This window comes from Sorex fumeus, unplaced genomic scaffold (assembly GCF_029834395.1).
Source record: "Sorex fumeus unplaced genomic scaffold, SorFum_2.1 ptg000034l, whole genome shotgun sequence".
NCBI lineage: Eukaryota > Metazoa > Chordata > Mammalia > Eulipotyphla > Soricidae > Sorex > Sorex fumeus.
The window spans coordinates 28,707,907-28,720,508 of record NW_026606091.1 but is presented as its reverse complement, the minus strand read 5'-3'; the positions used below and the strand labels follow the sequence as shown (position 1 = coordinate 28,720,508).

The 12,602-nt window shown below is 52.3% G+C and overlaps 1 protein-coding gene across 1 annotated transcript in view; it reads right to left on the bottom strand.

The window, feature by feature from the left end:
- Positions 1 to 9,209: 9,209 nt before the first annotated feature.
- The window catches only part of LOC130026612 (polypeptide N-acetylgalactosaminyltransferase 12-like), a 180,230-nt gene continuing 176,837 nt past the window's right edge, over positions 9,210 to 12,602 (bottom strand). Inside the window, exon 11 of the mRNA XM_056117448.1 lies at positions 9,210 to 9,263. Coding sequence (XP_055973423.1) covers positions 9,210 to 9,263 — 54 coding nt within the window. The remainder of the gene's footprint in view (positions 9,264 to 12,602) is intronic.

The window sequence follows — 12,602 nt, the reverse complement described above, 5'->3', positions numbered from 1 at the left end:
TGTCTCCCCTGTCACAGTGACCCATTCACAGGGCCCCTCCCTCAACACTCGAAGTCACTCCTCCCCGCCTTGCCCTCCTCAGACATCACATGCTTCAAGCTCCTGGTGCTGTGCACCAGCCCAAATCACTCTCCCCTAAAAGATGACGCTTTGCCAAGCAATCTTCCGACTTTATAAGATACACTTGATGTTTTAAAATTATGTTCTTTCAGCTCTTTCTGTCCCAAAAAAGAGGGGAGGGGTGTTTTCGCACAGTTAGACCCACTGCCAGGAGGGTCTGTGATGAGGGGTCTGGGAGTCGGGGACCCTGCTTTGACTCCCCAGCTCCTCAGTGCTGCCCTGAGCTCCCACCCCCATTGTTTCCTGAGCTGGGTGGACCAGTGTCCAGCCACTCAGGTCTTTGGACAGCAGGAGCCCAGGAGGTCCTATTCTGGGGACAGGAACGGACAGGTCCTGGAGAGGGGCTCTCTGGGGACTCCCATCCCAGAGTCCCGGGAGACCCTGACGAGGACAGAGGCTGCTGGGGACAAAACTGCCGGAAGTCTTGCTGGAAATGGGCCCGGGCTTGATCCTGTGCCCTCGGGGCCATACACTGACCACTGCAGGACCAACGCAGGGCCTTTTCTTACCGTCCGTTGCGCTCTGCCAATTTCCAACGTTCCCCTAGAGATGACCCCTAGAAGTGACCCATAGATGACCCGTGGAAGGGTCACCATCTAGAGGTGACCCCTAGATGACCCCTCGAAGGGTCAACGGCAAAGGTGTGATGGGGCCACTTCTCCCTCAAGCATCCTTGATAAATGGTGCCCCGAGGGTCAGGGCCAGGAGATTTTTTTATAGGCAGGGATGGGGGTGTGGCCTCGGGGCTGCAACCCCATTGGCCAGGGAGAAATCTAGAGCTCCAGGGGTAACCTCACAGTGAAGGCTGCACCAGCCTCTGCCCTGGTGGGCCTGACGGGCCTCCCCACCCCCAGCCGGACCCTCGGGCACTGCCCCCTACCGACGATGGTGGCTTGGAACTCTGTGGGCCCCACGGTGGGCCAGGAGCACTGACCTTTTCGGTCTCCCGTAGCTCAGTCCACGACGTTCTCATTCCCAGAGACCACGTCCCCCCATGCCCAGGCTGGGCTGCAGCTGCCAGGATTCGCCCCTGAGCACCCCTAGGTCTGGCCGGGCTGCTGCTGTGGGAGCCCAGCGAGCCTGGCAGAGGGGCTGTCCTGGTCGCTGTCCCCACCGCCCTTCACTCCCCAGGCCCCTCTCCTTTCTCTCCTTGGAGCCCCTGCCCTCCCTGCCCTTCCTCTCTCCTCTCCTCAGGCCCGCAGAGTTCTTGCTCCCGCCTTATCCGGTGTCCACGTTCTCTCTGTCCTTTCTCTGCTTCTTCCCAGACTCGCAGCAGCCACTTTGTGGGGCTTCTGAGCCCGCAGACCCAGTCAGTCCCTGACCAGTTCCCCATGTTGCACAGAGACTTCCCTTTCTGAGCCCTGGAGGGCTCTTAATGACCCCACAGAACCTCCCTATCCCAGCTCTGCCCCTTTCTCTGACACTCAGTCCATCCTATTGGGAGCTGGACACCAGACTTGGCCTTGGGGAAGCTGGACGCTTCTCTGGTGTTGCTCCCGGCCTGTTCTGGAAATCCCTCTCAATACACACACTCCCAACTAGGGCCACTCAGCCTGGCCACGCTGCCCTCACGAGTCCTGCAGCCTAAAATGAACCCCAACTCCCCCATATCGCCCGTGCCCACTATGGCACCCCAGAGTGCCCCTGTTCTCCCTGCCCTGAGCACATTCAGGCCCCAGTGGTCTCCGGCTGTCTCCTGTAGCTCTGACATCTCCCCCTCTCACTTTCAATGGTCTGAGAATCAAATCCATCTCTGATGGTGGGGCATAGGGTCACTGTGGGCTTGTGCTGTCTGGGGACCCTGTGGGCAGTGAAGGGTTCCACACTGGGGTGAGCTCTGGGCAGAGAAAGTCCATCCAGTCCTTGAGACGATTGGGAAATACCTGGAGGTTTGCAGGTTCTTTTCCTGAGGCATGATATGGCCACTAAGGGGCCTGGCCCCCAGGAAGCATTGGGGGCAAGGTAGGGGCTCTTCCCGGTGGGCACTGCAGAGGGGGTGTACACGGAATAGGCCCCATGGCATGGGCATGTCATGTCAGGTTCTGATCCATGGTGAGACCCCCACAGGACAGCTCATGCTTCATCAAGAAGCATGAGCCGTTCCCTGGCAGGACCCACCCACCCAATGCCACACACCCACACAGGCTGGGATGCATCCATTTGTAGAAACAATCTTGGAAACAGGACAGTGGCTGTCAGGGAGACTGATTCAGCCCTCTCCCCTCTCTCTCCTCTGCCACCAATTCATGATCCCCTAAACTGTCCCAGTTAGTGCCTAGAACTCAGTTGCTGACTGTTCCAGCCTCCATCCTTTTCAGGACTTCCTTTTCCAGAATAGAAAAAGTGCACAGGAGGACGGGGAGCTCTCGGCTCAGACTTTTGCTTGGTCTGTAGCCCATGAACCAAAGGTTTGAGTGTGGCCTCGTTTTCCCTGGGTCAAGTAGGGGTAGATGGTTGTATCCAAGTGCTGTTTTGAAAATCAGATGCTCTGAATGAGTGTTTCCTCTAAGCACCGAGATCCTTCCAAGTACTGCTTCATTGACCCTCATGGCCTGTGTACACACCTGAGAGGTTTGGGGTTTGTGGGGATCTCTATTTGCTCCAGCCTTTGTGATCAGGAGACCCTGTGGTGCCAGGGAACGTTCTTGACCTCATGCATCCCAAGCCTGTACTGAGTCTCCTGAGATTTCTCTCTGGCCTTCTGGACAGAATTTTAACTCAAAAAAGTGGAAAATGCCCTGGACCATGCAAGGACAGCGCACAAACCGGAAATATCTCAACATTTAGGTGGGAAAGCAGGGGTGAGGAGGCATTCTCCACTCCTCTCTCCTGGGATATAGTCTAAGGTAGGGGGTGGGGAGGTGTTCATTTCTTTTTGCTATTCTTTGGACTACTTCTATGGGGGTGAGTATTTCTGCTCTGGGGACTTCTAATTGTGTAGTGTTGGAGGACATGTCTCCTATCTGAGCTCTGTTCTCTGTTGTGGGACATTTCTCCCCCCAGAGCTATTGTGTCTAGTATTGGAAAACAATTTTCCCCAACATCCCTAGTGTTATTTTCTGGAGGAAATTTCAGCTCTGCTCATCCCTGGTGCCAAGTAATTGTGAACATTTCTGTCCCTGGAACCCTGCTGTCTATTGTTAGGGGAAACCTCTGCACCCCATGTCACTGGTGCCTACTGCTTCGTGCCTGTTTTTGCCTCCCAGACCACTAGTGTCTATTATTGGGGGACATTTCTGCCCCCCACATCCCCGGTGCCCAGTGTTGGGGGAGATTTCTGCCTCCAGATGCACAGTCTTGCCCACACTACCAGCTTGTCCTTCTTGACTGTTACCACCTCCAGCTCCTAGGGCTTTGTGATCTCCACTGTGTTCGCCTCCACTTCAGTGCCCTTGGATTGACTGAAACTGGATAGACTGCGGGGCAGCCCCAGGCTCTCAGCCAACCAAGGGAGGTGGAGGGCTCGGGAGCAGGGTCTGCCTGGTTCTGCCCCCAGAGTGTCCTGCCTCTTGACCCCCACTGGGGTCAAGTCCTGGCCAAGTCCTGGCCAAGTCCTGGCCTGAGTCAGGCCACTGTGGAATGTCCAAGTGGACTGTCACTGCTCAGGCAGAGTCACAAGTGGAGGGCCAGTGCTGTCACCCCCTTTCCCTCCCTCACCCCTTCCCACTAGCAGGGAAATCCCTCTTATGGCCTCTAAGAACTTGAGCAATCCTTCCTTAGGGCACTGGGAAAAGGCCGGCCCTGTCTGCTTGCAGCACTTTTCTTTGGGTGCTGGCACCACACCCAGGCTTTACTCCTGACTTAGTTCAGGGACCATACCTAGTGGACCTAGGGGGGCCCATTGATCCAACGTCAGCAGTGTGCAAGACGATCACTTTATCTGCTGGACTAATACCCTGCTCCAAGCAGTACTTTTCTTTCAGCTGCTTCCCACCTAAATCTCCTTCCTGTAGAGTTGGGCTCCCTTAAAGATGCCCCACTCCCCCATCTGTCCGGCACAGTGCCCAGGGAGATAGCCCCGTGGAACCCGAAGCTTCCACTCCCAAGCACTTTCAGACTTTTCAAGAATGGGCCCCAGGGATATTGCAGGGTTTAAGGTGCTTGCCTTGATGCAGCCCAGCCCTGTTCAAGTCCTGATACTAGGATCTCCTGAGCCCTGCTGAAGAGGAGAGGGGACCTCTGCCCACATTTCCTGCAGGCTAACTTCAGACAGGCTATCCTGGAGAGCAGGAGCTGCCATGAGGCACAGGGTCTGGGAGAGACGAGACAGCCACGAAAATCACCCGGGATGTTCCAGAGGTGGTCTGTCACACTGTTCAACTTAGAAACCTGGGAAAATCCCCCAAATTTTCCTACGTTATTCATATGCTCCAGATCCTTATCTGCACCAAGAAAGCTTGGTCATTTCTTGTTCCATACTCTCCGGTCAGCTGCTCGGTAATACCCCGTCGCCCATCAGATCTGCTGTAAAACTGATCTCTCGCATTGTGCGGTGTTCAGACTTTGGAGCTGTTCATTCCATTACCACTATTATCTCATCATGTTCTCCCACTTGCCAAAATGTGCTTTTTTTTTCCCTTTATGGGTCACACCCAGCGATGCACAGGGGTTACTCCTGGCTCATGCACTCAGGAATTACTCCTGGTGGTACTCAGGAAACCATATGGGATTCTGGGAATCAAATCCACGTCAGCCCCGTGCAAGGCAAACACCCTACTCACTGTGCTATCACTGCAGTCCCTGCTGCTTGGTTTTTAGTTAGCTTTATGCAGAAATTTTGGCAAAGTTCGTATGTGTTCATACTCGTTGAAAACTCAAGGTTATATTAGTGCTGCAATTCTCACTTGTGAAACAACAAAACTCACTACCAAGCAGGGGAGAAAGCAAGACAAGACCAAAAGGAAAAAGAGCAACACCTAAGCAGTGGCACCTAGTGCACAGGAGGAGTTGGCAGAGAGCATGGCAGCTGTGTGGCACTGCCACTCGTCCAATGGAGACAGCACTACCCCAGTAGATTTGTTAAGGCCAGACCCGAGCACCTCCAGTGTGCCCTTGGTCTAGAGGCGGCGAGAACTGGCAGGGCAGACAAGGGGCAAGGAGAAAGAGGGGTGCCAGAGCAGGAGCCGGACTCAGGGGTGGAGCATGGGGAGGGGCAGAAGGCAGGCCCCAGATCATTGGCCCAGAGGGCCATGCCAAACTGCAGGAGAGAACAAAGTGCCAATATGACAGCAGACAAGCTGTGACCCTCTGTGAATGGGAGTGGCAGACATTCAAAGTTGGGTAGCTTCCAGAAATGTTTACTGACACCAGGACCACTTGGACAGTCTGACAGAGTCACAGGGAGTCCCAAGGCAGGCAGGGAAGGCAGGGTAACTTGGTACCTACACTCCCAAGAAAAGCCTCGTGAAAACGTTCGACCCATGACCCCCAAGACAGGGCAACATAGGAAGCAGAGGTCGTTGAAGGTATCGGAGGTGCAGCCCTTCCCTGCTTTTGCTGGACACGAGAATCCATGGTCTCAGCAGATGCTGGGGGTTCCATATGGAAAACAAGGTTCTCCCTGTTCCCCACTTAAGTATCTTATTGGTGTTAGAGCTTCCGACAGAGCTAGAAGCACAAATAAATGTCCACCTTGACACTGTGTATTCCCACTTTGGAAAATACCCTCTCCAGGCGCCCTCTAATGGCAGTATCATGCCCCTCTGCTGGTAAACTCATGGTAGGAGTGAGCCTCTAGAGACAGCCTCAATGTCAGGTAACTCATGAGGTGTGGCTAGGGATAGGGAAAGATACTGCGCAGGTCTGGGAGGCAGGAATAGTGGTGGGATGCAGCTCAACTGGGAGCAACCCATTGGCCTCAGTTGAGAAGTCATGACCTGCGCCGAGTCAGTGTGGTCGGTCCTGCTGGTCACCTTGTGGTACCCATACCTTACACTCTCTCAAGTCTGTTTTCCTCTAGTGCCCAATGATTGACAGGCTTGAACCTCAAAAGATGTGTTTCTCCCTTTGCAAATTGTTCCAGGAAGCAGACCCCCGTTTGCCTTTGGGCCAAAGGATCCAGAGACAGGAGGAATCCTCAGTTAGTGTGGACCCGTTGCCCAAGGATTCAAAAACTTGGCCACCTCCTTCAGGAAGACCCTGGCTCTGGACTTAAGGAAATCCTTGTTGGAGCCCTGGAATGCACCATCCTGCAGTCTGTAGATGATTCGGTCCTAGTGTCAGAAGCCAAGAGGACTGAAAGAGAGCCTCAGAGGCTCTGCTCCAGCTCTTGGTTGAGGCTGGGCACCAGACCTCCTGGAAGAATGAGCATTTAGAAGTGAAAAAAAGAAAAACAAATAACCTAAAAGAAGCCCTCTCAAATCAGCAGTAGGGCTCCAGAGGCATTGAGGTTGATCCTCTTAGTGCCTGAGAAAGGGCACCAGGCTCTAGGTGCCCTGACCCTGAGTAGGGCCATTGGCAGAGGTCTGGGCATACCTGTCTCTGAGGCAGGGGGCTCTGATCTCTCGCTGTGCCACAGAGGTAAACAAACTATCTACCTCCAGGTCCCCATTCAGGGGTGAAACTGATGACTAACAAAGGGCCCCAGTGGCTACCAATTGCCCAGATGGCACAGTCCCTGGGATGATGATGTGAAAACCCACATCTAACTTTTGCAACTCTAGATTTTGGTGTGAAAACCCACTGTAACGTTCGCGACCCCAGCCTTTCTGCCTATCGGATGGGACCCCATCCTCTGACTTGCAAGAAGCAGTGGATTAAATCTCTTGCTCAGAACCACTGAACAGTTCAGGAGCAGTTTCCAAGCTGAGTGGCATCCGGATAAAGACCATAAGAAAGAAGCCCTGAACCCTCTGGAAAGGCTAAGAGGGGCGCGCTCGGGGAGGGATAGGGAAAAGCGCGAAACATGGTGAGACCCCACGATCTCTATATTTCATATTAAAAATTGAAATTTATTTCTTTGGATTTATTTTTTGATTGGGTTTTTATTTCATGTTTTGAGTTTGTTTCTGCATATATGGATGTGTTGGCGGCTGTGTAACTTTTTTTATCCAAGTATTTTTTTAAATTTTTTTATTAGTGAAACACCATGAGGTACAGTTATAGACTTACAAATTTTTCTGCTTGGTATTCAGTCACACAACGATCAAGTAACCATCCCTCCACCAGCGCCCATCCTCCACCACCACGGGTCCCAGCATCCCTCCCACCCCCCATCCCCCCTCCCCACCCTGCCTCTGTGGAAGGGCATTCCCACTTGTTCTCTTTCTCCTTTTGGGTGCTGTGGTTTGCAAGAGAGTCACTGAGTGGCAATCATGCTTGGTCTATAGTCTACTTTCAGCATGCTTCTCCCACCCTGGGAGGATCCTCCCAACACCCTTTATTTGGTGCTCTCTGCTCTATCTGAGCCTCTTTGGAGGCTGTGTAACTTTTTTACATGCAGAGTACGAGTCTCAATGTTGTTCTGTTTGGGTCATCTCGCCACTCCTAGTACGCAGCATCCCTGCCATGGGGGCACGTCTGCAATTGCTTTGTGTAGCCGCAGAGCCTCATAGTCCCATAGCCCCATTCCTCAATGGGAAGGGGCAGAGGAGGGGAGAAGGGAGGGGGCAGGAAGGAGGAGGGGGAGAGGAGAATGGCGGGAAGGAAGAGGGAAGAAAGACAAGATTGGGGTAGATGAATATGATTTTGACAGGGTAGGTAAAAGACGGAGTTACAGGTGAGTAAGAATTCTGTTTGACCCTTTTCAGGGGCATGCAGGTGACAGGCTCTAGACATGGTGAATCTCATGGCAAGGGAAACCCACAATCTAGAAGCAACTGCCAACTGCCGGCAGGACCCATCTCGCCCAAGACACATACCCACACGGCCTAGGATGGATCCATTTATTGAAACAAGCTTGGAAATAGGACAGTGACTGTCAGAGAGTGATCCAGCATGCCTCCTTCCTCTCTCCTCTCCTCAATTCATTAGTGCCCAAACAGCCCCCAAAGAGTGTCTAGAACTGGTTGCTCGATGTTTCCAGCTCCCGTTAGCTTCAGGGCTGCCATATGCAGAAACGGGGCTGTGTACTGGGGAGGGAGAGCTCCCACCTCAGCCCTTGTTTGGCTTTTGAAGCTATCATGACTGAGGTTGGAGTGTGGCCCAGTTTAAATTTCTGCTCCCAACATCCCTGGTGCCTAGAGGTAGGAGACATTTTTGTCCCACTGATCCCTGCGGTCTAGTGTTGGGGGACCTTTCTGCCCCCTTGATCCCTAGGGTCTAGTGCTGAGGGAAAGTGGAAGAGTGGGGAGGAGGGAGGAAGGAGGAGGGTGGGAAGAACTGGATCAGGGCTAGATTAGTTGGAATTGAAGAACACAGGGTACATCATCAGGGTAGAAAAAGTGGATTAATGGTGAACAAGTTGTCCAGCAGAACTTGAGTGGACGAACTGGATTCTGGTTATTTGTGGGCAGGTCATTACAGGACCCGGGTCTGAGGTCTGCGGACTCCTGTTCCTCACAGACAGGAACAGGAGGGCCTCTCTGGGTTCTTCACACAATCCATGATCCTGCTCCCCGGGTCTGGACGCCAGACCTTAATCTCAGACCTTAGTCATCCAGATGCTTAGTCTTCTCACACGCCACCAGCCTGTCCTTCATGACCATCACCTCGAGTTCCATAGAGGTCATGGTCTCACAAACCTCCTCTATGTTCACCTCCAACTCCGTGTTCTTCGACACTGGATTGAATGTGGGGCACTCCAGGGTCTCAGCCAAGCAAGGAAGTTGGATGCATCTCAGGGGTCCCGCCTGGCTCCACCTCCCTATAGCCCCACCTCCAGATCCCCAACAGGCACTTCTCCCTCCTGCAGACTGACCCCACCACTCACCCTCTTCAGGGTACCCTTGGGATTCCAGCAAGGCCTGGGGCTCAGTTGCTCCTGATTTCAGGACTGAGGATCCCCTAAAGATGAAGGCACCTGGTGAGTAGGCAGGTCTAGGACCGGATGTGCCTTCTTGTCCCTGAGCCCCTGCCCACCCCCTCACCAGGGATTCCCTCAGCTCCCTGAAGGTGGCCTCCAGCAGGGCCTGCTGCCTTGTTAGCACCTGCTACAGCTGGTCCATGATCTGCTTGTGCCTCAGCACCTGCTCAACCTTGGAGCCCTGTTGAGTGGGACATCAAGGTGTGGGGTTGCCGCTGTGTGCTGCTTTTGGTACCAGCAGAAGCATTCCAGGCTGCAGGCACTGCACCTTCTGGTCTTGCATGCACATCTATGTCATGAAAAAGGTCGAAGCCTGTCCAAATCCCAGCCACAACATTCAGGGCCCAGACACTCACACACAGGCCCAAGGAAAACAGCACATCGGGTAACCTGTGCCCTGCACATTCCCCTGGGGGCCTTTCTCCCAAGGCTTTAGAGATGGGGCCTACCCCTACCTCGACCCAGCAGCCTCCCCGCTACTAGGACCCTCTCTGTGCAGTGAGGGCCAGTCCGCACCCCCACAACCCCTCTAGCCTCTTCTAGATTTTGATACATTATAGTGGGCGGCGTCCTGGCCTGTCCTTCCTCCCACCACCCCAGGCGGGCTCCTACCCTCACAGTGGGTCTCCCCCGGCACCTTCTGTCATTTCTCCATATCCACCTTGTCCTGATTCACTCCCCTTGCAGCTGATCTGGAGTTGGCTCTGCAGTCGCACCTGCTCCTCCTCCTGCTCATTCTCAGAGACCAACACTGGTCAGAGGCCACGTCCTACTGCGGGAGGCCGAGAACCTACTCCTGTTGCTGCCGCAGACACTCACCTGTTTGTCCTGCAGTCCCACCTGTGGGCGCAAGGCTGGAAGTGAGGACAGGCAGCCAGGGTATCCTGCTCTGGGTCCAGGGATGTGGAGGTCAAGTACCGACTGCCAGGCCCAAGGCTGACAGCACTTGGGCAATCTGTCCCCTGTGCAGGCCCCCATGGTATTGCTCCAGTGGCCTAAAAGATGAGACCTCCCTTGACTGGGGACCCTGTCTCCTGTCCTGTGTTCAGGGATCACCCCTAATGGTGCTCAAGGATCCATAGGAGGTGCCAGAAATCAACCCAGGATAGAAATATGCAAAGCAGACACCTCACCACCTGTTCTGGCTTTTGATATATTACATTTCCTTGTTTGTTTGCTTCTTTGGTTTTGGAACCACAGCAGGGATCCGTCCCAGCCATGCTCAAGGGACTCTATGGGATGCCAGAGATTGAAGTCAGAGAGCCCAAGTGCCCTTCCCGCTCTACTATCTGCCGACCTCTTGTATCTTTTTCAAAATTAAAATTTTAACTTACCGTTGATTTTTCTACATTGCATCCCGAAAGGAATACCAGTTTACAATGGTGCGTGTGAAATTCCCAAATTCTCCAGCGAGTCCCACTGCAATAAGAACCGTCCCTCCCATCTTCCCCCTCCTCTTTTTCGCATACTTGGAGATTTTTGGAGGGACATACCCAGTGTTGCTCAGGCCTCACTCCTGGCTCTGTACTCAGGGACGACTCCTGGTGGGGTTTCGGGATCATATGGGGTGCCCTGGGTCACATCTGGATTGGCTGGTCCACAGGGCAAATGCCCTACCCTCTGGACTACCTCTCTAATCCTGCAAGATAGTTTTCTTGAAAGAAACTTACTCAGTAAGATATGAAGGGAGCACGTGTTCAAAACAGAATCTGGGCTGAAAGAGTTGACCACTCCCCCTAACTTCTAACAGCCAGTAACTGCCTGTACCCCTCATCACTGTTTCTTGTGTGTGTGTGTGTGTGTGTGTGTGTGTGTAATTTATATTTTTAATTTTTTTTTATTTTTATTAGAGAGGCATCCTGAGGTACAGTTGTAAACTTACAAACTTTTGTGTTTGGGTTTCAATTATACAATGATCAAATACCCATCCCTCCACCAGTTCCCATTTCCCACCAACACGGATCCCAGTATTCCCCCTACCCCTCATCCCCCACATCCCACCCTGCCTCTGTGGCAGGGCATTCCCTTTGGTTCTCTCTCTCTTATTGGGTGTTGTGGTTTGCAAAAAAGGCAATGGGTGACAATCATGTTCGGTCTATCTACTTTTAGCCTGCTTCTCTCATCCTGGGAGGATCCTCCCAACACCCTTTATTTGGTGTTCCCTTCTCTATCTGAGCTCCCTTTGCCCCTAGCATGTGTGGCTGGCCTCCAAGCCATGGAGTAAAATTCCTGGTACTAATCTTGGCCAATCTTGGGTGTTAGTCTACTATTTTGTTGCTTTATGTTCCCCAGATGAATGCAATCTTTCTATGTCTATCCCTCTCTTTCTGACTCATTTCACTTAGCGTGATACTTTTCATGTAGTACCACTTGTATGTAAATTTCATGACTTCATCTTTTCTAACAGCTACATGGTACTCCATTGTGTAGATGTACCAAAGTTTCTTTAACCAGTCATCTGTTCCTGGGCACTCAGGTTTCTTCCAGTTTCTGGCTATTGTAGAGTGCTGCAGTGAACAAACAAGTGCAGATGTCATTTCGACTATACTTTATTGCCTCTCTGGGATATATTCCCAGGAGTGGTATTGCTGGGTCAAATGGAAACTCAATTTCTAATTTTTTGAGAATCGTCCATACTGTTTTCCAAAAGGGCTGAACCAGTCGGCATTCCCAACAGCAGTGAAGGAGGGTCCCTTTCTCGCCACATCCGTGCCAGCACCGGTTGCTTTTATTCTTGTGGATATGGGCCAGGCTTTGTGGTGTGAAATGATATCTCATTGTGGTTTTGATCTGCATTTCCCTGATGATTAATGATGTGGAGTATTTTCTCATGTGCCTTTTAGCCATTTGGATTTCTTCTTTGTGAAAGTTTCTATTCATTTAATCTGCCCATTTTTTTTTAATGGGGTTGGATGTTTTCTTCTTGTGGAGTTCAACCAGTACTTTGTACATCCTTGATAAATCAACCCCTTATCGGATGCGTATTTGGCAAATATCCTTTCCCATTCTGTAGGCTGTCTTTGTATTTTGGTCACTGTTTCTTTTGAGGTGCAGAAGTTTCTTAGTTTAAGATAGTCCCATTTGTCTATCTCCGCTTTCAATTGCTTGGCCAGTGGCAGGAATGACTAAATTTGACAAGAAACAAATGTGAGGTTTGCTCTGACAAAATGGTGACCAAAACCAAATAGCAACCGGCTGAGTGGACAGCCACATTCCTGGAGTCAGAGATCACCTTGTCCCAGGTGAGGAAGAAAGACTTATCGCCCACCTGGTGACAGGAAGCCACCAGGCTGCATTCCAGGTTCCTCACCATTGACTCATGAACAGATGACTAGGACCAGACCAAGACAACTTAAAAGCCCCTTTGGTCTAACCCAGGGCACGGGTGTACCACTGCCTCACCTGAGGTCCGCCAAGGAGGGCCCCCAGTAAGCTACTTCTATTTCCGTAGCTTTATCTGTCTCCTTCGCTCTGTCTGGCCTGGATGGGCTTCCCAAATCTCTCACCGAGCAAGAGTGTA